At 45.5% G+C, this 26,434-nt stretch overlaps 1 protein-coding gene across 2 annotated transcripts in view; it reads left to right on the top strand.

Annotated features, from left to right (window-relative positions):
- Positions 1 to 25,978, top strand: part of LOC144771511 (uncharacterized) — an 82,912-nt gene extending 56,934 nt beyond the window's left edge. For both annotated transcript variants that reach the window (XM_078655924.1, XM_078655923.1), the window contains exon 4: positions 24,383 to 25,978. In XM_078655924.1, the coding sequence (XP_078512050.1) occupies positions 24,383 to 24,616 (234 nt within the window). In that variant the 3' untranslated portion in view covers positions 24,617 to 25,978. The remainder of the gene's footprint in view (positions 1 to 24,382) is intronic.
- Positions 25,979 to 26,434: the final 456 nt, after the last annotated feature.

Raw genomic sequence — 26,434 nt, 5'->3', positions numbered from 1 at the left:
TCGCAAATTGCGAGGCGCTAAATGAAATGGTCGTACATCTGGCCCTATCTATCCTATTGTATGGGACTCTTCCACAGGTCTTAGCAGGGGTGTCTATCAGGGTGCTAGGGTGAAAGTTTTTAGGCTAAGTGCGACTACCTTTTTAAAAAATGGGCACTATTTTGGAATTGTGTGATGGCTCATGGAATTAAAGATATTTGTGAATAAAGGTGCCCATAAAATCAGCTCACGCTTAACCAAATCAATGCGAACTTTGTCAGAGTTGCCTTGCCACCCTTACCCTCCTAAATTGCAGCTATGATTTCCAACAAAAGATACAGATAGGAATGTGGAAGTATCAATTTTCACAACCTCAGTGTTGGTTTGGATACTCGCAACATAGCTGGCTTTAAGATGGCAACCCAATCCTTTCCCCTTGTATGGCAGCTAATAGTATTGCCAGTTTGATCTATTGCCTTTATATGTTATACTGTTCTCCAAATAGCCATACTATCCTTTGTCTTAGCAGTATCTGTAAGGATAGCCCACTGGTCAGTTCTAATTTCCTTTCTGCGCTTTCTGGACTTATGAGCGAGAGAGCACGAGTGATCGTAGCAGCAAGGGGCCAGCTATGCTGATTTAGCTGGCCTCAATAAGGATACCCTTATTTCAGCACAAAGGGCTACAAAGCTATCTACAGCCTCATCCCTACCTGTGATCCGCATTAAGCACCCAATCACAAGAGACATATTTGCACCTACTGTTTCCCACTAAGATTTTATTGGTTCAGGTAGCTTCCAAGACAGTCAAATATTGTCTGGGTTTCGCTGTACACTGGTAAGCCTGGGTATAGTTCAGGCAGGATGCCTAACTGGTGTTGCTAGATCAATCGAGGTTGGATTATGGTCACTGAAATTGGTGCAGATGACGCCACCTTATAATAGGAGGCTTACCAAAGTTTGGGAAATAACAACATAGTCTATTATAGAGGAACTATTCCTCCCCCTAAAAGTAGGTGGCCCTTGCATGCCTAACCCTGCCACCTCTACTATATTATACAGGTCTGCCGCAGTGAGCAGGGCCCCTAGTTCATTCCCTCTTGTATATGATCTCGACATCGCAGCTGGATCAATGTTTGCTCTGTAACAGGGTAAGCAGGCATAAAAATCTCCTGCTAGGCACAGGTGCATGTGTTGGCCCTTCTGAGACTTGAGCTCTACAATGAAGGATATGAAGTTAAATAAACCTGGAAAAAGTTGATTTGATATATTATAAACATTTGCCAGTCTGGGAGTGATATTTTTGAGCAGAGACCCGCTACATTCCAGCTTAGAATATTTATCGAAGAGGCTTTATCCTCGGAAGGTGCTCTTGCATATTCCAACATTGGGCACCCCACCATTATGGTATGAGCTTTCCCATCGTTCAGCTTGGACATGGTACCAGTTGGATCCACTGCGGTTATGATGTCCGCCTTGTGCAAAACCTTGCTATTTGTCTGTCAACATCTGTGTATTCTGCCAGGGTTGTGTACCTGTCGATACTTAATATACTTTGGTGTAACTAGTGTTGTTGAACACTCCGCTCCGGTGTCGTACCATAATCCCATTCGGTGGCTTGTAAAAATAGCCCAATGGAAGGGCAACAAAATTAGTTACCATGCTCCATCCCAGTTCGTTCATGCTCAGTAGTTTTCTTATACTGTGTGGCTTTCTAACGTTGACAACAATACAATCCCTGGCTATATTTTTCACAGAGAAGCCAATCCAACCTACCCTCTGGACCATAATGATCTTGTGACTCTTTGCAACATCAAAGTTCTTATATGTGTTGTACCAGTGGATTACCTTGTTATGTAATTCCTGCCAAGATTCCTCCTGATTCTTTCTTAGTGGTGGTACGCTTGCCGTTATCAAAACATATGGGCTGGCGTCTGGTGGCAGGTTTAATGTAGTGGTATCTACCCTATTTCCCACACACCTGGTTTCCCTGCTGGCACCACCATCTAAGCCTCATAGATTATGGTGCCCAGTTGTTGGTCGAGCGGAACTATTGACTGTGGCTCTCAGGTTAGAATTCCTGATTAGTTGATTCATGGGGTCCTTGGTTTGGTCATCTCATATACCCCATATGGCAGGTGAACTTGGGCTGATTTTCCTTTTGCGCTCGCTATGGGCTTTTTACATCGGTTCGTCTCATCTGGGCTCGTATTCTCATTTGCCTTAACATCAAAATTGGACTTGAAATTTCTTGGTGCCAATCTATTGCGGTGAGGCGCTCCGTGATACGCTTTAATTGTGCCTTCAAAGTTATTGTGAATCTACTATAGTTCTCTTCGATGTTAACATCACATTAAATTAATTGATTACATCCACTTTCAATGGCTGCCTGGCCCAAATTTAGCCCAAGAGGGCCTGATGCTTATACGCTTACGTTTACGGGCATGTTCAGCTGGCGAATTAGAACTAATTTTCATCCATAGGTTGCAAAGCATACTAGCGTTGGTTATGTTGACTTCAACCATCGGAGGACTATCAGTGGTAGTAGAGCTGTGAAAAAGCGCTGATTCCCACACAGTTTTAATGATTTCTACCTCTGCTACACTATCATTTAAGGTGGTAGTAGTGTCACTCTCAGTAGTGTTAGTGTTCATCAGACCACCAAGATAGCAACCGCGATCCAGAGGCATCCTTCGTTCTGTTAGGGAGATTCTGTTTGACACAAACCCTATCACTCATTCCAGCATAGTGCCAATGCTTGTGGGTTTAAGTGTACGTTTTACTGGCAAAGCAGAGCCTACTGTAGCCTTTCGCTTACCTATGCTGTGAGAAGAGTCTTTTCACAGCAAATTATCCCCCAGGAGTTAACTCCTCACCTCTGCTTTTGACATTCCTCTCTTATCTCAGAGGAGTGCTGCGGGATGCCTCTGATAATTTTATGGTGCCCTGTCAGCCCCCACATAATGTCCTGGAAAGCTGGGTATTGAAGACCCTTCCCTAACGAGCACTGCTGGTGATCAGGGCCGCTCAATGGCAGGCAGTGTCTGAACGAGGCAGTAAAATGTAATCTCACCAGGAGAGTTTGTGGTGCAGCTGACAGAGGAATAGTGCAAGCCCAGCCATCCCTAGAACCGCAGTCTTGGTCAACAGTGGTAGCTTCATCCACTTGCCAACTTGTTGTTCGAGTTTGACTAGGGCTGTGCTGTAGTTCTCTAATAGGAAATCTGTTATGGTTCTTCTATCTCAAATACTGAGATTTCTGAATAGTGTGTCCTCTGACATTAGTGGGTATTCCATTTTGCCTTGGCCAGTATTATCTGTGAGAAGATTTATGGTGGATTTAGCCCAATTGATGTTGACCACCGGTATATAAGTAAATCTTAAGAATTCTGTTTAGTAGGCCACAATGGTATTCATTCTTTACACATATGAAGTGACGTCTGCATAAAGCGGGATTATTAGTCTTCTAGAATATAAATAGAGTCCTCTTTCTTTGTGGTGGTGCCATACTCTGATAGCCAGTGGCTCCATCGCCAAAGCGAAAAGAAACGAGAGGGGGCAGCTCTGCCTCGTGCCACTGGTAATGTGTATTGGGATTCATATAATTCCATTTTGCCTGATCCTGTCCACAACCTGTGTGTTGGGCAGTCGCACCCGGGATAGAAATCCTACACTGAAGCTGAAATGCTCTAGCAGACTGAACAAGTACTTCCACTCCAACAAATCAAACAATTTTGTCCCATCTAAAAAACACTGCTGCCTGACACATAGAATTAATTTGGTGGGGCAATGTAAAGAGCATTCTAAGTTTGTGTGATACATGATGTGGACATTCCAAGTATGAACGCCAATTGATCCCACCAGATTAAGTTGGAGAGTAAAGGTAGAATTCTACTGACAAGGCGTTTGACGGGTCCTAGTTGTTTGATCCTGGTTTTGAGGTCCGTGATCATCATGGCTTAAGGAATAGATGGGGGCACGCTACAGTTGTGATAGGCCTCCTTGTGAACTGCTAATACCCTGAGCAATAGTAGGTGTGCGTATTCTTTGCATAATTGTGCTGGTACCTCATCAAGCTAGGGCCTTATCATTGCTTCACAGTTTATGACTTTGCCTATTTCTTCCACTGTGATGGGCCTGTCCAGGTATTGTCTATGCCCTGTTTCCAGCCATTCTACGGCTATGGTGTCAAAGTAGTGTTTGAGCTCAGTTGTGTCTGGGCAACTTTTGGATGCTATAAGTTAGTGTAGAATTTGTGACATTCTGCTATAATACGGCTAGTTTTGTTATATTTCTGCCCTCCCTCTGTTTGAGCTCAGTGATGATGAGTGTAGCAGAGCCACCAGTATCTTGCGGGGTGTGTCATGCTCTCCGTACATCCCTGCCCTGGCTTCCTTACCTAGATAGTTAAGTTCATTCTTCTCTATTTCTTGATGTTCATCTAACTTAGCTCAAATTGACTCTAGGGATTCTTCAGTTCTGACTGTAGTAATGCTCGCATCTAGGGCCCGATGTAGGTAGCCCTTTACCGATCGGAATCGGCCGAAAATACCGATTTTCGGCCGTTTTCGATCGGTAAAGGGCTATCGAGATGTAGGGGCACATTTTCGGTAATTTTACCGATTCGTTATCATTACCGATTCGGTAATATTTACCGAATCGGTAATGATAACGATTCGGTAAAATTACCGAAAATGCAATGTAGGTAGCCTATGTTCTATCAGCACATGGCTTACAGAATCGGCATTTTACCATGGAATACAAATCCATGGTAAAAAAACGATTCCTGTGTACATGCACATCTGTGCATGTACACATGTGCCATGTGACAGACAGACGTGCCCTTAGGGCATGTCTGTGTGCCACATTGCACACATGCCCGTTTTGGGGGTGCTAGAGGGTGTCAAAGTGACACCCCCTGCACCCATGTGAATTCTTTAAATACCGATTCGGTAAATACCAAATCGGTAATGCCTAATCATTCCTATGGGCTTCAAAGCCCATAGGAATGAATGGGCATTACCGATTCGGTATTTACCGAATCGGTAATTAAAGAATTGTTAAGGATTCGGTAACGAATCCAGATGTTGGGACCTACATCCCATTTACCGATTTTGAAATACCGAATCGGTAAAATTCGGTATTTCAAAATCGGTAAATGGGATTTACCTACATCGGGCCCCTAGTTCTTTCAGCTCTGATTCTAGCCAGGCCACTCAGTTCCTAATGTATTTTAGATCCCCCGTGCTTGGCTACAGTCCCCTCTTATTATTACTGTGTACACTTCCTAAGGGATCACAGCACGGCCCTCTGTGTGGTCATTTGTGGAGGAAACTGCTTTGTCTCATTGCAAATGTCATCTCAGAACACAGCGTTGCGAAGTGCTACACTGGGGAGCCTAAATGAGAATGCCCTATTCATCTACCCTGGTATGCTCTAATAGGGATCTAGCTAGTTAAGGATATACCTTCAGGGATACTAGCTGATCTTATGACAGGGCAGCATATGGGGGTTGTTGCTCCATGCAGGGGCAAAGGCTTGCCAAAGAAGGGGTTTAATATAACCACAGGAATATCTGCAGGCAAGGAGGGAAGCAGGTGGGAACAGTAAGACTGTCGGGTAAACTATCAAAACAGCACAAGTACAAACAGGAAGGTAAACGCAGGTAAACAATAGAACTATTATAAGTGATAGCAGGGCCCAGATGTAGGTAAAACTTATTTACCGATTCTTAATTACCGAATTTTACCGATTCGGTAATTAAGAATCGGTAAATAAGAAGGGGGGTATGTAGGAACATCCAGATGTTCCATTTACCGAATCGGTAAATATCTGTATTTACCGATTCGGTAAATACCGACCGGTAATGCTCCATTCATTCCTATGGGCTTTGAAGCCCATAGGAATGAATGGGGCATTACCGGTCGGTATTTACCGAATCGGTAAATACCGATTTTGACAAGGGTGCAGGGGGTGTCACTTTGACACCCTCTAGCACCCCCAAAAAAGGTTTGGGGGCCATGTGGCAGGCATACCTGCCCTAAGGGCAGGTCTGCCTGTCATATGGCACAGGTGTGCATGCACACCTGAATCGGTATTTTACCATCAAATTGAATTTGATGGTAAAATACCGATTTTGTAGGCCTTGTGGGACTCAGAAGAGTCCCACCTACATATCAATTTTACCGATTCTGTAAAAATACCGGTCGGTAAATTTACCGACCGGTATATTTACCGAATCGGTAAAATTTCCGATTTGCCCTGTTTCCGTCCCCTACATCTCAATAGCCAAATACCGGTCGGTATTTGGCTACCTACATCTGGCCCCAGGTCTGCTCCTTGGAAGTGATCTCTCTGTGAGTTGAAAAAGATCTCACAAGAAAGCAAAGAGCAGGATAATCTCACAGGGTTCAGGGGGACACCTAGCTGCTCATATGGAGGAGGGCTGGGTGGTTCTCTGTGCCAAAAGCACAAGCATTGGAATCTATCTGGCACCTTAGCAGCAATGAAAATCAAGATAATATAAACACACAAGAATGCAAAGAAGAATAGCAGAAGGAACATAGGGCCAGATGTAGGAGAAATAGATTTACCGATTTTAAATTACCGAATTTTACCGATTCGGTAATTAAAAATCGGTAAATCTATGGGGTCGACATGTAGGTATTCCAGATGTGCTGGAATACCGAATCGGATGATTTCAGTATTTACCGATTCGGTAAATACCGAATCGGTAATGCCCATTCATTCCTATGGGCTATGAAGCCCATAGGAATGAATGGGCATTACCGATTAGGTATTTACCGAATCGGTAAATACCGATTTCCACATGGGTGCAGGGCGTGTCACTTTGACACCCTCTGGCACCCCTAAAACAGGCTCGGGTGCCATGTGGCAGTCATACATGCCCTAAGGGCAGGTCTGCCTGTCACATGGCATAGGTGTGCATGCACACATGTGCATGCACACCGGAATTTTACCATCAAATTTATTTGATGGTAAAATACCGATTTGGTAAGGCCCCTGGGACTCTGAAGAGTCCCACCTACATATGGGTGGCTCAGATTCGGTAAATTTACCGATTTTTTATTTTACCGAATCGGTAAAATTACCGAATCGGTAATTTTACCGATTCGGTAAAATAAAGCCCCCTACATGCCAATCACCTATTTACCGATCGGTAACGGCCGAAAATACCGATTTTCGGCCGTTACCGACCGACCTACATCGGGCCCATAGAAACAAGAACTAGACACTGGCAAACTCTGGACTGAAATAATTGCCAGAAACTAGAATACACACAACTAAGTATACTGGAACTCTCCACTTTAATTAGAACAAGACAGGAATATGCCTAGAGAACAGGAACATAGAAATACAAAACAAGGAATCTGCATAAGCAAGACATCTGGATGTGTGCACACAAGACCTAGGGTCAAGTTAAAGAAGGAAACAAAAAGGTAAGATAAGCAAGAGACCGGCATCAAAGACAAGTAACTAATCAGAACAGAAACATAGAGTCAAAAAACAATGAAAACGGAAAGCGAAGGCAAGGCTAGAACATAATTGGAGGATCACACAGATTGCAAGGAGACACAGCAGTGGAGTCAATTGCAAGTCGTTGCACTCTGCACTGACAGGGTTGAAATAGCTGAAGGCTCAGGGAAGGAACACGTGTGCAGGGGGGGAGCCAAGTGCAATGAATCAGGGAACCACCAATTAAAGGAAGGCAGAAATGGGACAAGGGAAGGAGAAGACGAGGAAAACCATCAAACACAAAGCAGGGCACAGGAAAGCCAGGAACAGACTACAGATCAAAACAAAGAGAGAGGAAAGTCCAGAGGGCAGATATAAAGAGGTCAGAAAGGGTGTGGGACCAGGATCAATATAGAGAATAGACAACCAACGTTAGGGTGTGATCGTGGTAGGGTTTAAAGACAGAAAGGTCTACAGGGACCAGGAGGCATTATGATGATAGTGTGGAAGCCTGGACTGGAATACAAAGTGTTTCTGACAATGCAAGGTGTAGAAGTTTATAACATCTATTTAGGGATAAAGGAAGGACTCCAGAGCCCCTTTGTTAGTGCCAACTAGTGGCTGGAAGGTAAAACCCTACCATGCTCAGCATGACTGGCGCATGGTCCGAGAGAGTCCTTGGATACCCAAGCACTGATATTTTAGTATGTGGCCAATGTGTCTAGCAATATGCCTACATTAATTTTGTGTCACCATATATATGACAGTAAGTGTATAGTTTTACAGAAATCATTGAGGCCTCTGACTTTCCATATAATTTACTTAATGTCTTTCATTGCCTTGTTATAGCCTGTATCCCTTGGGTTGTGCAGTGTCTCTGTATGGCTGGGTGTTGAATGTGTGTGTCCGATGCGGAATTCTGTAGCTGCCAGTGACAACATCTCTTAAGCCCACAGGCTATCTTTTCTTTTCCTATTCACTTCTACTTTGTCCCTCCTGTCGCCCACTACGGCCACCCCAACTTGCCAAAGAGATCAGTGCAACTTGCATACCCATCCCAACCATAGGTCTACCATCTTCAACACAACAAAGAGGGGACTTCCCTGTATTGGAGGGGCTGGGAATCATTGTACACTCATTCTCCGAGTGGGAACAGTGGCCATTAGTGAACTGTTACTTAAAGTCTATCTCCCCGAGCCTCTGATCAATGTATAATTTGTTTCAATGTGAAGTTGGGTGCAGGCCGGTCAATTTGTTTCTGTTTGTTTTCGGTCCACCGTAGATGTTCTTCAATGATCATGATTGTGCTGGGAATCAACTGCACCCCAATTAGTGGTTCACAGTGTCCATCTTTCAGTCTGTGTCATTTTGTGTGTCCCCATTATTTTGTTGGGATTCTGCTCTAGGCAATGGCAAGCTCCATAGTTTTTGAAGGAGGATGTATTTGTTGGTTTAGGAGTGATTAGGAAAGAAAGGTGTATTCCCAATTATTAGGATCTGTAATTTGGGGAGTATAGTAGGCTATATTGTATCCCTGCTTTCTGCAAAGTCTTCTCTAATGAATGGAATTCTGTTTGTGCCGTCTGTACAGCAGTTGTGAAATCTGGATACATGGGTATGTGTTTGCCATCAAATTTCATGTCCTTCTGTTCTCTAGTCAGCGTGAGCACTGTTTCTCGCTCTTTAAAATTGAACAGGCATGCTATGACTTTTTGTGCCAAAGAACCAGGTGGAGGCCACAGGCCTACAATCTGTGGGCCCTCTCAACCAAGAAAAGTGGAGTATAGGAGTTGTCTCCAAAAAAGACATTTCAGCATTTCTTTTGGCCTCCATATGGCCAGTGCTAGACGTTTCTGCAAATTGTTACTTCATGATCTAGCTTTTGATCTTAATTTTTAGCTTATATCCAACACTCTTTCCCTCTGCAGTAGTTTTTTGCTGTGCCCTTCTGTCGTGTCTTCAGTATCGGACCTGTGATTCTCAAGCTGTTCAATGCAACCTTTATGTGTGTCTGCTCTCTCTTTCATTTGGTCAAAGCAATCTATGAGAGTGTCTATTTTGCAATCTAGATCTGATGTTTCTCAGCGGCTGCATCCTCCTCCGTTGCCTGAGCGGGTGTCCGGCGGGTCTTAAATGGTAACTTTGATTGCTTACCAGAAATGTTTCCCCATGATCAGTTATGTCATGCTAGACTGACAGGCACTGCACTGGATCCCAGAATTTCCCAGGGTCCCTTTAGATTTACGTCAGACCTTCAGATGTCTTGTGCTGTGGCCGTGATTCAGTGCCTGGACAACCCCCAATGGCTGTCCCGCCACACCCCGGAGGCAGCCACAGTGTCTCCTGGGGTTACAAGCAGATCTGCCTAGCAGCTGTACTGGTGGCTAGGGTGGCTGCTGCTTGCCCATCCATAGTGTAGTGCTGTCAACAGTTGTTCGACTTGTAGTCCTCTGGTCTGACCCCCCCTCACCCCAACCAGGTGTACTGTGTAATGTATACTTTAGATTGTCTGTTCCTGACTTTCAGTGCAACCTCACAATTGGAATGTGGGTGGCTTCTTGATTTACCCCTCTTGCGATCCCTTGGGCCTGTTTAGGGCAGTTTGCTTTGGGCAGGTGCCAGCTGATTCACAATCTTACCGCCATACTAGTAAGACGGTAAGACCCTATCAAGGGAGCACGTCAGCCCGCTCACAGTGTTGTGTCAGGCCAAGCCATGGCCCTCGTCTTCCTCTACACCGCAGGTAGGTCTCTCGCCCCTCTCAATGAGCCACCTAGTTGGGTCGATTTTGCAGACCGGTGGGGCGAGTGTTGCTCCTCAGCCGACATGTGCTAAGGGCCGATTGAGGTGGCCGTCTCAGTTTAGGCCACAAACCTTTGACCTCCATTTCAACCAGTCGGCCTTTGGGCTCACTGTCCTGTCTGTATATCGGAGCCCGCAAATCCTCGGAATCAGAAGCACCGCGCAGCCATTGGGCTATTTATTGTTCAGCGATTTGCCTACAAGTTTCTCCTGCTGCCGTTGGCGGGCTTTGCCAGTTTCATTCTCTCCAAACGGGTTCAGTGTCCTGTCCCGGTAACTTATCACTTGCAAGTTTGTTCTCGTTTTAGCTCAAATTAGTTTATACACGCACATGCATGCTGCTCTTTCTGAATATGCTATGAGGCCTCTTTATGTAGACGTTAGATGGATTCTTCGGCCTGCCGGCAAAACCTCACTAGTGTGCGACTGTCTTGCTGCTGCATCCTATAGCACCCTGACCAGGTGATCATGACTTGCCAGCTATACCCATTTAACCATGAAAAAATCAATTCCCGACCAATGCAGATACAACAACAGCAATATGCACCATCTTTATATGATGCTCTTAATTCATCAGCTGCTGGTGGACCTCAGGAATGGGAGAAAAAGGTTATAGCTGAGATGGAATGGGTTATGTATTAGAAGTTTAAATTAGGTACAATGTGCAAAATATGAAGGCTCAATAATGCAAGGGTGCGTAATATGATATGATATGATATGATATTGTATTTGTAGAGTGCAACTAATGCCCGGAGGCATCGAGGCACTGCCCAGACAGAGAAAGTAAAAACCCTGCAAAGTAGAAAAAAATAACCAACAAAAGGCATTGGTGATGGAACTACCCTATGTTAATAACTAAAGAGCCAGGTTGTTGATAAGCGTGGCTCAAATCCACCCGAGTGACTTACCGCACTCACCTATAGTTACCCAATAATAAGTCAGCCGGACAGTGGAGAAGAATAACAAAACAATTTATTAGGCCACAAACTCCCATATGAGAGGGCCCTGTTCGACCTCACCCCTAAGAGTGCGCCGAGAAGAACTGACTCATATCATTACAGTAACACATTATAATACGAAAAGCAGAGTAAGGCACGCCCATTGTGGAAAAGTACTGGACCCCTGAGATGGTGAACAATGGTCTCATACAAGAGGCATCTGCACCTGGAATTGCAACATTCTCTTATCTGACTCCAAGGACACGGAGCCAGGCCTTAGCATCTCCAGCACATGAGAACAGAGTGATAAGGGGTTTCGCTAGTAGTTTCAGTCACAGTGAGCCGAGAGACAAAACTGCTGACATGTGGAATATTCCTATTCCTACGGGAGGGGGAATGAGCAAGTGCAACTCGCACAGAAAGGGAGATGCTTCAAAATGGTGGTACACAGGCTAAGCTAAGAATAACTGTAATAATGTCACACGCATAAATGAATAACTAACATTGGAATATAAACGAAAATGCGTAAATGAATATATCAGTTGTTAGACACACTCTGCTAACTTATAAGCATAATATTGAAGTGGGCGGGGCATAGAAAACTGAAACCTATCAGACCCTTCTTTTAGCAAGTGTGGCTAACATAAGTGATACCTTTATTAGCCAAAAGGAAAATCTTTACATCAAATCTAAGGGCCAGTATAGCATGCTAATCAAGAACATCATCATCAATAAGCATCAGCCAACGGGGGTCATAAAGTTCAAGATCATTGGAAACAGGATATTGTCTCGTCTTTCGTTTAGAAACTCGTATGTTACTGGCACACATAGAGCAGCAAGGAGGAAGGCAATATACACAAAGGCAACAGGTCAAAAGTACACCAACTATCCCCACTAAACCCATCAATATTTTCCAACCCCAGGAAGAGAAAATATCCCATAACCATGTCTGCAAGGACCAGGTGCCGGTGTCCTGATGGAGTTCGGCCGCTAACCTATGGAGTTTCTGTACAGCTAAATTAACTGTCGGGGCGGAGTCAGGGATATACACACAGCAAGAGGTCCCGATGACGCGACAAGCTCCACCCCTATCTGCAAGGATGACGTCAAGCACCATCCTGTTCTGGATCGTAAATAATCTCATAGCTTGCATCTCAAGAGACATATTGGCTGCAATATCAGCCTCTGTAGTCACCACCTTCTCCATTATCCTCGACAGAGACGTCTAATGGCTCTACTGTTAAAGATAGGACCCCAGAATGGTAATAAACCCTTCGAGAAATCTGTGAATTGTTGCTCAGAAGTGTCAGTCTGATCGACATCCTCAACCTGAAGGTCCCTCCTTTTGCGCTGTCCTTGCATGATGGCAAACCGTCGGTGAGTTTTATGATAATCTGAAGGTGCCACATAAACAGGTGGAAGTAAGTACGCTAAGTAACATGTTCCGCCCCAACCCTCAGGCAACCACAAATACCCATTATTTCCACATACAAAATAGATATTCAGGGGGGTGACTAGTGAAGGACTAAGGGGCAGTCGAATCGAGGCAGTCACACTGCAAAGGCTGTCGCCCACTTTAATCGGACCTATACCCTGAACACAAAAGTAAGGTGAAGGCCCAACTGTCGCTAGGGGTACCAGAGAATGGCCACTACTATTTACTGCAGGGGGGTGTCTGTATGCTAGGGAAGAGTTCAACTGTAGGAAACTCTCCCGCACTTTATCAGTGTCGTTAGGCATCACAAATCATTCTACCTTCTTCGAGCAAGTCTCCAGGAATGTTTGGTCAAAACGTCCGTCAGTAAATAACCGTCCAAGGAATGTAGGGGGCAAAGGGCGTACTCGCATCGTCAGTGTTGACCCAGCACCAGGGAGTCGGGGAGTCAGAGAATCAGGCTGCTGAAAGAACTTTACCATTCCGATCAGAGTATACCAGCCCACACAGCTATTCACAGGAGTCAATTGAAGTGCCAGTAACCTGTCCTTCTTATATTGCAGCAGAAGGAAGCAACCCACAGACCCAGCAATCTGTCACATTATACACAGCATGAGCATGATGTAAAGTTTTAATGAAAACATTATCACGATATCCCTTCCTCATGCATTGTTCACCATAATCAACAGTAATCATATTATGCTCTGGCAAGGGAGAGGGAGTAGGGACCAGTTTGTGGACAGGGTAAGCTTCATCTAGAAAGAACAGTATTCCAAGTATTATCAAGAATATAATAATGAACACCACAATAACCACAATTTTTACTTTTCGAGGCAGGGCATGCCATGGTGAATCTGGTTCTGGTCTGCGAGGAGCAGCAAAAGGCTGTTCCTCTTCGGGGATAGGACGGCCAAAAGGATACATTTCACCTAATGAACGGACCAAGGGATATCCTAAAAGTTCCAGACACTAAGGGGCACTTCTAAAAAGTTCCAGACACTCCAAAACCGGCCAGAGGGGTGCTTCACCCTTCAAAAGGGCTCTTCTCCCTATGTCCGTTAAAGCCTCATAGGCAGGCTTTCAGTCTCGCAAACCCTAATCCCTCGATGGAGTCGCACAACTGCAGCAACTCAGGAGCACTGAACCTGGGCCCACACACAACTCTAGCGTCCCGTTCAGCAGTGTCTCAATAGTGCACCAGGGCTCTTTCAGCAGTCCATCCCTATCACTAGGCCAACCTGTTCAATATAGTCCACTCCTAATCCCTACCTCAGCCCTTCTTCCAGTGCTCAGTTCTTTCGCCTCTCTTTCCTGGGCCGCAGGTTATAACGAGTGCTCCCTCGCACTTCAGGATCTGTGAACAGAATTGGGGAATCACTTTCAAAAGAGGTGGCTTCCGTTGTTTGTGCACTGTGACCAAAAGAAGCCTCGCTACTTGTACTCAGGGCTGGCCTCCGTTCGTTCTCGTTGTGTTCCTCCTCGGTCAGTAAAGCATCTGAGAAAGGAATATATCGAGGAACTGTTTCGGTCTCGTGATCTGCAACGCCACCTCTTACCCATGCATCATAAGGTAGTGGAAGGGGGACCTTTTTCACGTGAGAGGCATGGGTCCACGCCTTCCGACCCTCCACTCGAAGTGCGGGGCGGGTGGTAAGGAGCACCAACTTGGGCTCTGACCACCTAGGCTCCAAACAGGACTTCCGCTGATACTGCTTTACGAGGACCCAGTCCCCTGGGTTGATGCCATGGGAAGGCCCCTCAGGCAACGGCTTCAGGGTGTCTGCTACCTGCTGATGAATAGAACGAAGATCTTTAGTAAAAGCATACAAGTAATCTATCAACAAAGGGTATTCTATCTCTGAGAAACATTTAGGTCTAGGAACACCCCACACATTAGCGGGCCTGCCAAATATAACTTCATGGGGGGAAACACCTGTCTTGGAGTTCACTGTTACTCTTGTGGAAAGTAAGGCAAGGGGGAGTGCATCTGGCCAGCGCAGCCCTGTACTCTCCTGTATCTTGGCCATCTTGAGTTTCAATGTACTATTAAATCTTTCAACCAAACCTGCAGCCTGTGGATGTTGGGCTGCATTGAATTTTTGAGAGATTTGTAATCCCTTACAAATCTGTTTCATCAGTTCAGCATTGAAGGACGTGCCGTTATCGCTCCAGATCACCCTAGGTAAACCATACCTACTGAAATACTCCTTGATCAGCATCTTAGCTGTCGATATGGCTGTACAGTCCTTTGTTGGAAAAGCCTCCACCCACCTACTGAATGAGCACACCACCACAAGGACATATTTAAGGTTATTCACCCTTTCCATTTCAATGTAGTCCATCTGTATCACTTCAAAGGGGTAGGATGGGGGTGCGAAATTACCTACAGGGACGGGTGTTCCCTTCCCTGGATTATGTCTTAAGCAAACCATGCACTGCTGTACCAAATGTGTCGCCACCCTGGAAATGTTCTTATTACTCCACACCGGATCTAATAATTTACATATTCCCTTTGCACTTATGTGAGCTGGTCCATGAGCCATCGTCACTACTGGGAGGACATATGCATTCGGGAGCAACCATCGTCTTTTGTCTGACACATCCGTCCAACATTCATCCGAGTCCAACCACCCCCCTCCATCCTTCCATTGTTTCAACTCCTCCTCAGTCGCTTTCTCTTGTATGTTCCGCACACTCTGTACAGTGTCTGCAAACATGTTGACATCCGGTACCCACCTAGCTGGTCCTGCCACAAACATTCGTGGGAGTTTTGTCCTAGCAGTTTCTTTAGCTGTTTGGTCTGCAAATGCATTTCCTCGCCCTACATCATCCACCACTGCTTTGTGCGCACTACACTTAATCACAGCTAATTGTTTGGGAAGTGTCAGGGCTGTCAACAGTCGTAATATCAATGGGCCATTTTGAATTTTCTGTCCGTGTGATGTCAAAAATCCCCTCTCTGCCCACAGTCTCCCGTAACTATGAGCCACGCCAAAAGCGTATTGGCTGTCAGTGTAAATGTTCACGTCCAATCCTTCACTCAATTCACACGCTCGCATCAATGCTATTATCTCTGCAGCTTGAGCTGAGTTGTACGGGACTCTAGAAGTCTCCACCATTGTTTTTAAAGTCGTGACTGCGTATGCTGCCGTTGTGGTACCATCTGCTAATTTAAAGCAGGACCCATCAACATACAGCTCTCCATCAGGATCATCGAGGGCCTTATCTGTCAAATCTACTCTTCCTTTTGTTTCCTCCTCTGTCCGAAACAAGCAATCATGGACCTCATCGACTTTTTCATCTGAAGGGAGAGGTAATAGCGTGGCTGGGTTCAGGGTAGCACATCTTTTTATCGTTACATGTGGTGCAAATAATGTCATCTCGTAACCAGTTAGACGAGCACTAGTTAAATGCTGCGTCTGTGTCCTGTTTAGCAAAATGTCCACGGCATGTGGTACCATTACTGTAAGGGCTGAACCCAATACGAGCCCTGCCGATTGTCTTATTGAGACCGCAGCAGCCGCTGTAGCCCTTAGACAGCTCGGCAATGATCTTGCCACGTTGTCAAGCATAGCAGAGAAGTAAGCACAAGGTCTCTGTTTCCCACCAAAACTCTGAGTTAGGACAGACAGCGCGCAACCTTCCGCCTCGTGCACGTAAAGTACAAAGGGCTTCTGGTAATCGGGTGTTCCGAAAACAGGTGCAGAACATAAAGCAGTTTTTAGTGACTCAAACGCTTCTTGACATGCTGGAGTCCAAGGTAGGGGTTCGCGCACTTCTTTGGTAGTCAGATACAGAAGGGGTTTTGTTAGTAAAGCGTAATTAGGTATCCACTGGCGACAGTACGATGTTATGCCCAAAAATGCGCGCACCTCTCGCTGCGTGTTAGGTACAGCCATGTTAGTTATCGCCTTGATGCGCTCCGGCGCAGCCTTCTCCCCTCCTTCGATAGGAGATGACCGAGGTAGGTAACCTCCTGTCGGCAGTATTGGAATTTAAGAAGAGACACCTTGTGTCCCTTACAAGCCAAATGGTGTAACAATTTAACAGTAGACTCTCGGCATCCTTCCTCAGTGTCTGAGGCAATGAGAATATCATCCACATATTGTAATAAGACATTCCCCTGTGGGAGCTCCAAATCATCCAACTGTGCTTTCAAAGCTTGACTATAAATACTGGGACTTTCCGTATAACCTTGGGGAATTCTACAAAATCTAAAACTGCGGCCAGCCAATGAGAATCCGAAGAGATAACGGCTATCTGGATGCACAGGAATACTAAAGAAAGCATTCTTAAGGTCCAGTGCAGAAAAATACTTAGCTGAGGGAGGTATCATGGTCTAAATAGTAGTAATATCAGAGACCACCGGATACTGAAACTCAACCACCTTGTTAATGTGGCGTAAATCAATCACAAAGCGATAGACATCAGGTGTACCCTCGCCAGCATCACATGAGGGCCTCTTAAGGATCGGAAGGATGGGGCTATTGCAACTGTTAGAATCCATTTCCTCTACTACCCCAGACCGGATCAAGTCCTGTATTATTTGCAACAGAGCCTTCTCTCCATCCCTAGATATTTTATACTGTGGTATCCGAGGTAGCTTGGCTCCCACCTTAACTTTTATGGACACTGGGGCAATGTCTATTTTCCCCACATCAGTATCGCTGCTGGCCCACAGACTCTCAGGAACCCCATCTAACTCAACTGGGAGGAGCTCATCTTTCGAGAAACACTGCTGCGCACGCGCGACAGAAGGACCCAACGTGAGGTACACACCGTCTGGAGAACAGTAAATTGTAGCATTCAATCTTTTCAACAAATCTAAACCCAGTAAATTCTCACCACAATTTGAAGTTAAAAGGAAGGGAGAGTCAACAGTGAAAGGGCCAATCGTAAGTGCAAGAGGCTTAGAAATGGGGCTAACCACCGGGGTACCTGAGAACCCCACGGAAATATTAGTCTTGCCAGACAGAGCCGCCCCTGGGACCTGAGAACGTGCCACGGAACTTTTCGTAGCACCCGTATCCACTACAAATTTCTGAGGGGATCGTGACAAGTCTGCCGTTACATAAGGCCCACGTTGATCAACATCCACAGAAACAGGTCCCGCGCTCTGCCCTACGCTGTCTTAGTTATAAGAAAATCCTGTCAGGTCATCCATAGCATATGCATTGTTGTAGTACTGCCGGTCTCTACAATCGTCACCCTCCTTTTGAAAGCGTTGCCTATCTCTTCCTCCGTCAAAGTAATTCCCTCCCGGTCTCCTGCCTTCCTCAGACTGTCTACCATCCTTATTCGCGTCTCCCCGACCCCGTCCTCTGCCTGGTCCGGCAGCGGACCGGAGCATGGGACAGTCTTTCCACCAGTGCCCCTCCTGTTTGCAGTTGGTGCACTGGTTCTGTCCCAAACGCTCTCTTTTCTCTCCTCTTACGTAACTACTTCCTCCTCGACCAGCCGCCGTGGGCGGGGTTCCACGTCCCCGACCCTTCGCCACTTGCTGCAATAACACTCTCGTCTTCAAATCTTTTGCCTTCTTTTCTTGCCTGTCCTTATTCTCATTCTCTCTGTGCTCGTAATACTGGGCCATACTCAAAATCCCAGAGGGAGTGGATGTCGTCCACGTACTCTCTGACGCTTGCAATCGGGCTGATATTTCTGGCAACAGATTCGTTACGAATCTGTTAACAAAAAGTCGCAACCCCCCATCTTGAGATATATCCTGACCGCTAAAATCCATGAACGTTTCCTCAAAACGAGTAAAGAAATCTGAAACTGCCTCATCCTTCTTCTGTCTGCAGGCCGTCAACTTATCCCAATCTACCTTCTTAGGTGGGATGAGTGAGTGCATGTATTTTATTATACGCCCTGGCAGCGCTAGTATCTCAGCCTTCGGCTTCTCTCCTGGCTTTCGCTCCTTGTCCCAATCTTTGAATGCTTCCCAAGTACCACCCAGCTCTTCTGTATGATCTGAACCCTTCACCTGTCTCCACACATCTACGGGGACCAATAATCCGAAAAATAATTCAATATCTGCTAGAGTCATGACCGTCGAGGAAGCTGCCTCTGTTAATTCTTTGTAATAAGCTGTCGGATTTTTCCTCGAGTCAGGTAACTGAGCCTTCAAAGCTAATACCTCGCTCCTTTTCCAGGGTGTATACACCCATTTTTCTTGGAAATGAGCGTCGACACGAGCTCGAGTCACAACCTTTGTTGTCGGGTCTATTACTTCAGGTATATCAGGGTGAAATACAGGGTGCACTTCACGCATCGGGTGTATCCCAGGGTAATGGGGTTCTCCCACTGCTGGTAACTCATTTCTGTATTCTAACAAAAACCTCAGACTACGGAGCACATCTTTTATTCCAGTGTTGGCCCTATAAGCATTATTCTTGATATCACGGAGAATCGCCGGTGGATCCCCACCATATCCCTGTTCCCACAACGCTATCAATGTCGTCGACATGTGCCACAAAGCATGTTGCTGCATCAAAGGCTCATAGTCTTTCATGGTAGACCAAATGTCTTCTAATGAATAAATGTTATTCCTGGCCCATTGACAGGCTTGATTAGCTACCATTGTCTTCTCATTCAACCCAACATTAGAACGTGTGAGAAACTTCCGTACCTGAGTAAATAGTCCGCCTCCTGCTCCTCTAGTGGGAGTTAGCAACGCGCTCTGAGGGGTAGTGCTGGCTGAAACAGTGGGGATAGCGGGACCAGCGGAGAGCACCGGGGAGAGCACAGCAGACGCAATTGGGCTTGTCGCAGAGAAGGAGAGCAGGGGTACAGTGGCAGAGGGGGAAGTTCGTCCAGCCACAGAGGAAGCAGGTGTACCGGACAAGGGAGGGGCACTGACTTGGGGAACTGAAACCACCGCCTGGGAGGCGGAATCCACCTGCACGGGGTACAAGGACTGCGGGGCATATGGGGGAGGGGGTCGAGTGTTCAAAATGTCCTCCATCTCATCTTGGTCATCCTCTCTCACTACATAGCTCTTATTATCCAATAGCCTAAAACGTCTATCTGCGCGCTCAATTCGCAGCTCATTCTCTTTCTTAGTGTGTTCCCTGGCCTCCTGCGCCATGGTCTGCGCCGCTCTCTTCTGAGCCACCTTCTCCTCCCTCATTTGCCGTTCTCGTACCTCCTCTGCCACATCCGTAAAGATTCGAACATGCTCTGGCGGCTGCGCCTAGCAAACAATCTATCTTGTAAATAATCTAATTTTGCTCCATCAAAAGAGCCAAGCAAAGGCCACTGTAAATCCACATTATCTTTTATATATTTATGCCACAAAGTAGAAAACAAAATCGGGGGTAAGCCGTGCTTGATGTACATTTCGAAGTTTGGAGAGCCCTCCACCGGGGCAGGTTGGCTCTCAGCCAATCTAACGTCTGAGACATCACCACAGCACCCTAAACACTGTAATTTACTGAAACACGGCATCCTGCTCTCACACAATCACACACTAGCACAAAGACTCACACTTGCACACTTGCTCCCTTACCGGTAGGTCACACTCACAGCTTCAATATACGCTACATCAAATCCGTACCAAAACACGTGTTACCAAAATGGGACAAGGCCCGTCGACCAAGTCCTGCCGAACCTGGACCCTACCGCAGACCGAACAGCGCACACCCGCTATTCCGAGACTGGGGAACACATCCGTCTCCTGGGCAACACTACAGATCGGCATGCGCTACACCACATGGGACTCGGCGCCCTTCCCCGCGAACCACCACCCTGGGGGTTCGGGTGAGTCCCGAGATCCTTCCGTAGCAAGCCACCCGCCGACTGCATTATTACCCAGTCGGATAACTACAAACCAACCTTCACCCAATCTCCGTCAAGTCTGTCAGAGCGCCACTTGCACTCTGAGTTCCCCGGAGCACACTAGCCCCAGGAGCACACCGGCTCCTCCAATCACCAGAGACGCACCGGTCTCTCGGAGCACTCCGGCTCCTCCAAGCAACAGTCGGACCACTCACCTTCTATGCGCGGTACCGACCTCTACTATTCTCCACCTCCGGCTGCCAGGACCAACACGGTCAGCTCCAAAGTTCCGCCTTCTGGACTCCGGCGTAGGATCATGGACCGGGACCTCTTCCGATCAGCAGGGCGGGGCAGCGCTGTGAAAACCAAGCTCGGCATCAAGTGGGTACCCGGGCCGACCGTGCGGACCAGAGGGTCTCCGGCCTTCTACTACCCACTTACGGGTGAGAAAGGTCCTAATCGCGGAGTCCCTATTCAGGCGCCATCTGATAAGCGTGGCTCAAATCCACCCGAGTGACTTACCGCACTCACCTATAGTTACCCAATAATAAGTCAGCCGGACAGTGGAGAAGAATAACAAAACAATTTATTAGGCCACAAACTCCCATATGAGAGGGCCCTGTTCGACCTCACCCCTAAGAGTGCGCCGAGAAGGACTGACTCATATCATTACAGTAACACATTATAATACGAAAAGCAGAGTAAGGCACGCCCATTGTGGAAAAGTACTGGACCCCCGAGATGGTGAACAATGGTCTCATACAAGAGGCATCTGCACCTGGAATTGCAACATTCTCTTATCTGACTCCAAGGACACGGAGCCAGGCCTTAGCATCCCCAGCCTATCATTGTTGTGCTTTCCTAAAAGCTAGCAGATCAGACGACGACTTTAGGGTAGGTGGCGGGGAGACGACTTTAGGTGAGGAAGCAGGGAGTTCCATACTTTGGATGTGGCCTAGACGGAGCTCCTACCACCCCAGCTCTTGTGTTGATACTTTGGGACTTTAACTAGGTTGGCAGTGGAAGATTGGAGCTCTCTTTGAGTAGTGTACCAGGAGAACCTGTGTTTAAAATAATCAGAATCAACCCCATTTAGGACCCTAAAGGCAATACAGAGGGCTTTGAAACTGATCCTTGCTGCACTATACAGCACACATTCAAAGTAGGAAACATTTGAGAAGTTGTCTAAGCATAGTATCGTGCACTGGAAGGGATCCCTTCCGGTACAAAACCCGTGCTAGACTCTCGCACACACCCGTGCACTGTGGCGCAAAGGTGTGTGCATGGCAGCAAATTCTGTGCCAGTGCTATGGAGAGGGGAGGTGAGTGCCAAATCTCTGTAAATATGGTACTGTCCTGCTCCCTTCGGGTCATGCAATGCAGTGAAACCTTTTTTTTGGGCTGCTGCACTGGGTTGGGTGACAGTTTAGTGAATCTGGTCCAAAGTGCACAGATAATGGATGTTGGAAGGGCTGTTGCCTGGGAACACCCACAGCAACACCCATGTAACGCCCCTTTTACCCAGTGTTCTGTGTGAAAGTGTCACATATTTACAAGGCCATGAACAACCCATAAAGTGGCTTTACATGGCCTTGTTAATATGCCGGGCACATTGTGCCACCGGATCACAAAAATACATGACGTTCTCGTGCTGCAAGGGGACTCATACATGAGACCCATTTAGTTTTGAACCATGGTTGATAGTCTCAGAATCCTGACCACAAACTGCTTGTTGTGTCCTATACACTGAACCCCTCAAGGCCAGGCATCCATGTCATATATTCATGTCATTGAGTCACTGTGCATAGTGACAGTCACTGCAGCTCCTCATCTTATCTGATGTCTCCCCTTAATACTAGTGCTGCACTGAGAATATGGAATTTGCTATCTCCAAGCATCAGAAGGTTACCTAACTCTGCAAATTCAAGAAAGAAACAAAGATATTTCTAATGAGTAAATTGCTACCGTAACCATTACCGAACAGCCTCGTAAGATTCACCTAAAACCTCTTGCTTAAAGACGCAAGAGCATCTTTTGCTAAGGTCCAATTTCACCTGTTTTATATAGATTCTTACTTTCCTTTATGCTATGGTTCCTCTAGACTTACATTCTGTGAATGTGCTAAAGTCTTCATTGCTGAGTGAAGTTTCTGTTACAATTTTGAATTGGACTTTAATGTGTTAAATGCTGTCCAGAGTATCGCACTAAAGAAAAAGTAGTCACGTCTTTTACTGTGAAGCACTCTGATACCCTGTGGGGTTAAGTTTGCGCTATACAAAACACAGAATACTAGAGCAGCTGTTATCTGGGGCATTGAGGAATGCTGATTATACATGACCTGAAATGACCTTCACAGTGACCTTGCAATGGTGCGCCTTGGTTTTCTGGCTGAATTGTCTGAATTACTGCTGCTGCTGTATGTATGTATGTATGGGCATATGTATATATTTGATATTTATATAGGTCAAAATTAGTGAAAAGGGGGTAGAGTGTTAACAGGGCCAAAGGTAAGCTTACAGTCAACGAGTGAATGGAAAGGCATCTGGGTTCTGGGAGCAGAAATGTAGTGGCACTGCATTGTGATGTAGGGTTCTTTAAAGAGGTAAGTCTTCAACTGTTTCCTAAATTGGACCATCGTTGAGGTTGTCCTGATGGATACAGGGATGTTGTTCCAAATTCTGGGTGTATAGATGCAAACGTATTTTTCACTTTTTTTTTTTCACTTCTTAGTCTCCATTTTGATGATGTCCTGGTTGCAAGGTTTGCCGAAAGCCACCAGAGAAAGTGAACTTGTCTACAGATAAGCAGTTATCATATTTTTTCAGGCCCTGGACGAGGCATGTTCCAGCATGTAGGATACCCTGAAGGGGGCTAATGTGGAGTCTGGGAGGCCATGGTGCAAGGCGTTACAACCATTCAGATACAAGAGTATAAGTGGTTTATTAGCACTTCTGAAGGCACTTTTTGGAAGAAACAGTTTTACTTTAGAAGACAGATCTGGTACCAGCAGGTCTTTGTTTTTGGCACTTTGTTACTTGGGGGTGAGGTTGGTTTTCCATGTGAATCCAAATGCGATGACATTCAATGAAAGCTGGGTTCACAGCCTTCAATGGTAATGTCATTGAGATAGGTTTTTACTATTTCTTGCCTGTTGTTCTTGGTAAATAACAGGAATTCTTTCTTGGTGGATTTAAACTTCAGGTAGGCGTTGGACATCAGGATCTGGATGAGGTGCAGGCAGTGTGTAGGCATTGGATATCTGTAGTGAAGGAGACTTTGAACCAGAGTTGTCTGCGTTCAGCATATTGGTGACATTTGATGCTGTTATCTGTGACGTGTGAATTGATGTCCAGGGGGATCCATGTAGAAGTTGAAGATGACAGGAAACAGTACCAAACCCTGATGTACTCAGCAGGTGATGGGAATTTTTGTGGTCATGGACACTAAGTATTGCTCACTAGCCTGCAACCTGCCCAGTCTTACAGAGCCTGCCAGCTCCTTAGTACTGACTACTCCACTTGGGATTAGACCATACCGCTCTGTTCACTACCTGTCTGTGCACAGCAGTGCAACAGACGAGTGACCAGAGTTGGTTTACTACTACTGTCATGCGGATCCCAGTTCTCAAAGGTCACAAGTTACAAGCAGATGGAAGCATAACAGCCTTGTTGTGGCAAGTTTGCATTCCATGGCCCTTTCCCAGCTCTGTCAAGCACAAATTGGAGTCACCCACAGTTATATATTATACCTCTCTGAGAAATTCTTTTGAAAAACTAAATTACAAATTTTGTTAAAATCTATTATGCTGTTTTAAAAGTGATAAGTGTAAAAGTGTCTGTTGTGTGGCATTTAGAACTGTAATAGAACTCTCTTTGGCACAAAAGATTGGTTAGGGCAGTGTTACTGAACTCTTTCTTGGAGGCCTATAAAACTTATCTAAATACTTTTCCTGTGGTGTGTTTTCTTTCTTTCCTCAGGAGTACATAGGAGATGAGGAGTCTAGATCTAACGAAATATACTACGCTGACATCATCTTCACATCTAAGGACGCATCTACCATAAACAAATCTTCCAATGACACTGAATATGCCACAATCTGCACCAAAGTGCCAACAGACACCATTGAGGGCAACAGTGAATATGAATATGCCCTGCCTCATTGTGAATGCCCCAATTTCAGTGAATGTCCAGCAGATCAAGATGCTGAGTAAACATCGATTGTTTCTTAAATACTAGGCCACTACATGGGACAACTAACTTCTAGTGTATGTGGAATCCCAGATGGCCATAATAAATGCTATTGTTACCATAATATCATATGACAGTTCAGATTCAATGATAGTGATTTTATTTATGACATCTTTACCAGCAAATCCTGGTTCTCCGAATCAGGGTCTGTTATTTGCACTTTAGGTGGCATTTGGGCAAAACACAGTTTTGATTTGGGGCTATATAATCACATTTATAAAGAACAACTATGAGAAGCATTGATTGACCTTCTGACTACAAAGCTCTATCTGGGATGTTGAAGTCACTTCCAAATAATTGTTTCTATTTTAAATCTGTCATGTTACCTATGCGGCATAATGGGAAAAAGCAATGCAGTGAGGTTGTGGGACAGGTGGGATATATGGGTAAAAAGTGGAAAAATCTGTAAAATATTGAATTTGGGTGATTTAAGGAAGAGTTTGTGTTGCACTCTACTTCTCAAGGAGATTGGTAGTGTGATTTACTTATTTAATAACCTACTTTGACTTTCATGACTAATATTTTCCTTCATCAAATGTTTCTTGATGCACCTCCCAGAAGCTCACTTGGTTGCCCTGTACCATGCAGGAATGTCTTTATTGTGAACACTTTACTTAATGTGGTATAACAAATATATGTTTGGCAGCCTGGAAATCCCGTTGTCTTGTTTTAAGCAAGTAACAAAAAACAAACTTGGGATCACATAGTATTTCTGGAATCTGGGTATAAAGGTAATTGGAGAACAATGGTTCCCACAGGGAAACATTTCAGGCCTATGCTTTCTGACTCAGAAATCATTATACCAAAAACTGCTTAATTGTATCATTTGCTTGTTCATATGCACAAAAAAACAGAAAACCATTTAGAAAGGTGCTCCAAGTAACGATCCTGAGATTGTGAATGCGAACAATGCGCTATTACTTAATGACAAAGGCAATATACTGTTGCACTGTTGAGTCAATAAATCATGAGCAGTGGCTCGATACGGACCTGCGAGGTTATGCTCAGCTCCTATGCATTTAAATTAAGGCATGGTTCATTAACAAAACAAATAGTGAAATCCACAAAGGTGTTCACGACAGGAAATCAGCTTGAATATGTATGCAGCAAATTTATATATCGTGGAATCCCTCTGTAGTTTTTTTCAACATTTTGAAAACCAATTTAAGTTTGCTAGATTGTGATTCCGTATTTAAAAATGGCAAATATGGCATTTAACTTGATTTTATTGTAGCAAGTAGAACTGAACAATTTTTTTAGCTTTTTTTTTAATATTCCTAGTGCTCTATAAGTAAACACAGTTATATATATATATATATATATATATATATTCACACAAACAGGTTGCCCCATGTGAAGACGCCACAAACCAGGGAGTTTAAGCACCTTTAATTGCAGACTTCAGCTTTACAGAGTCACAGTCTCCCACCAAAGTTCATCAGCAGCCCAACGCGTTTCAAGCACTCCTGTGCTCTTGTTCACGGGCGAAATGGAGAAGGGTAACAGCAGTCCTTCAATGGGGAACACCTGATAACTCCACCAAGTACCGCCCCAGTGGGCGTGTGCCTGCAAGGCATGCTGGTACTTGGAGTTCCCCTTGAGTTTAACCCTCGTGGGTGCCGCCGCCTCTCTCCCAGTAATCCAAAATAAAAACCCCAGTGGGTTCAGAGGGAGCTGAAACATACCGCCATGCTGACTTGTAAAATGTCTCACAACACGGCTGTCCCTGGTTCCAACGTGTTTGAGGTTGCAAACACAGGCTCTGCACTTCGCAGCAGAGC

Source organism: Lissotriton helveticus, chromosome 8 (genome assembly GCF_964261635.1).
Source record: "Lissotriton helveticus chromosome 8, aLisHel1.1, whole genome shotgun sequence".
Taxonomy (NCBI): domain Eukaryota; kingdom Metazoa; phylum Chordata; class Amphibia; order Caudata; family Salamandridae; genus Lissotriton; species Lissotriton helveticus.
Note: the sequence above shows the minus strand (reverse complement) of the source record. Positions and strands in the feature narration are given on the sequence as shown.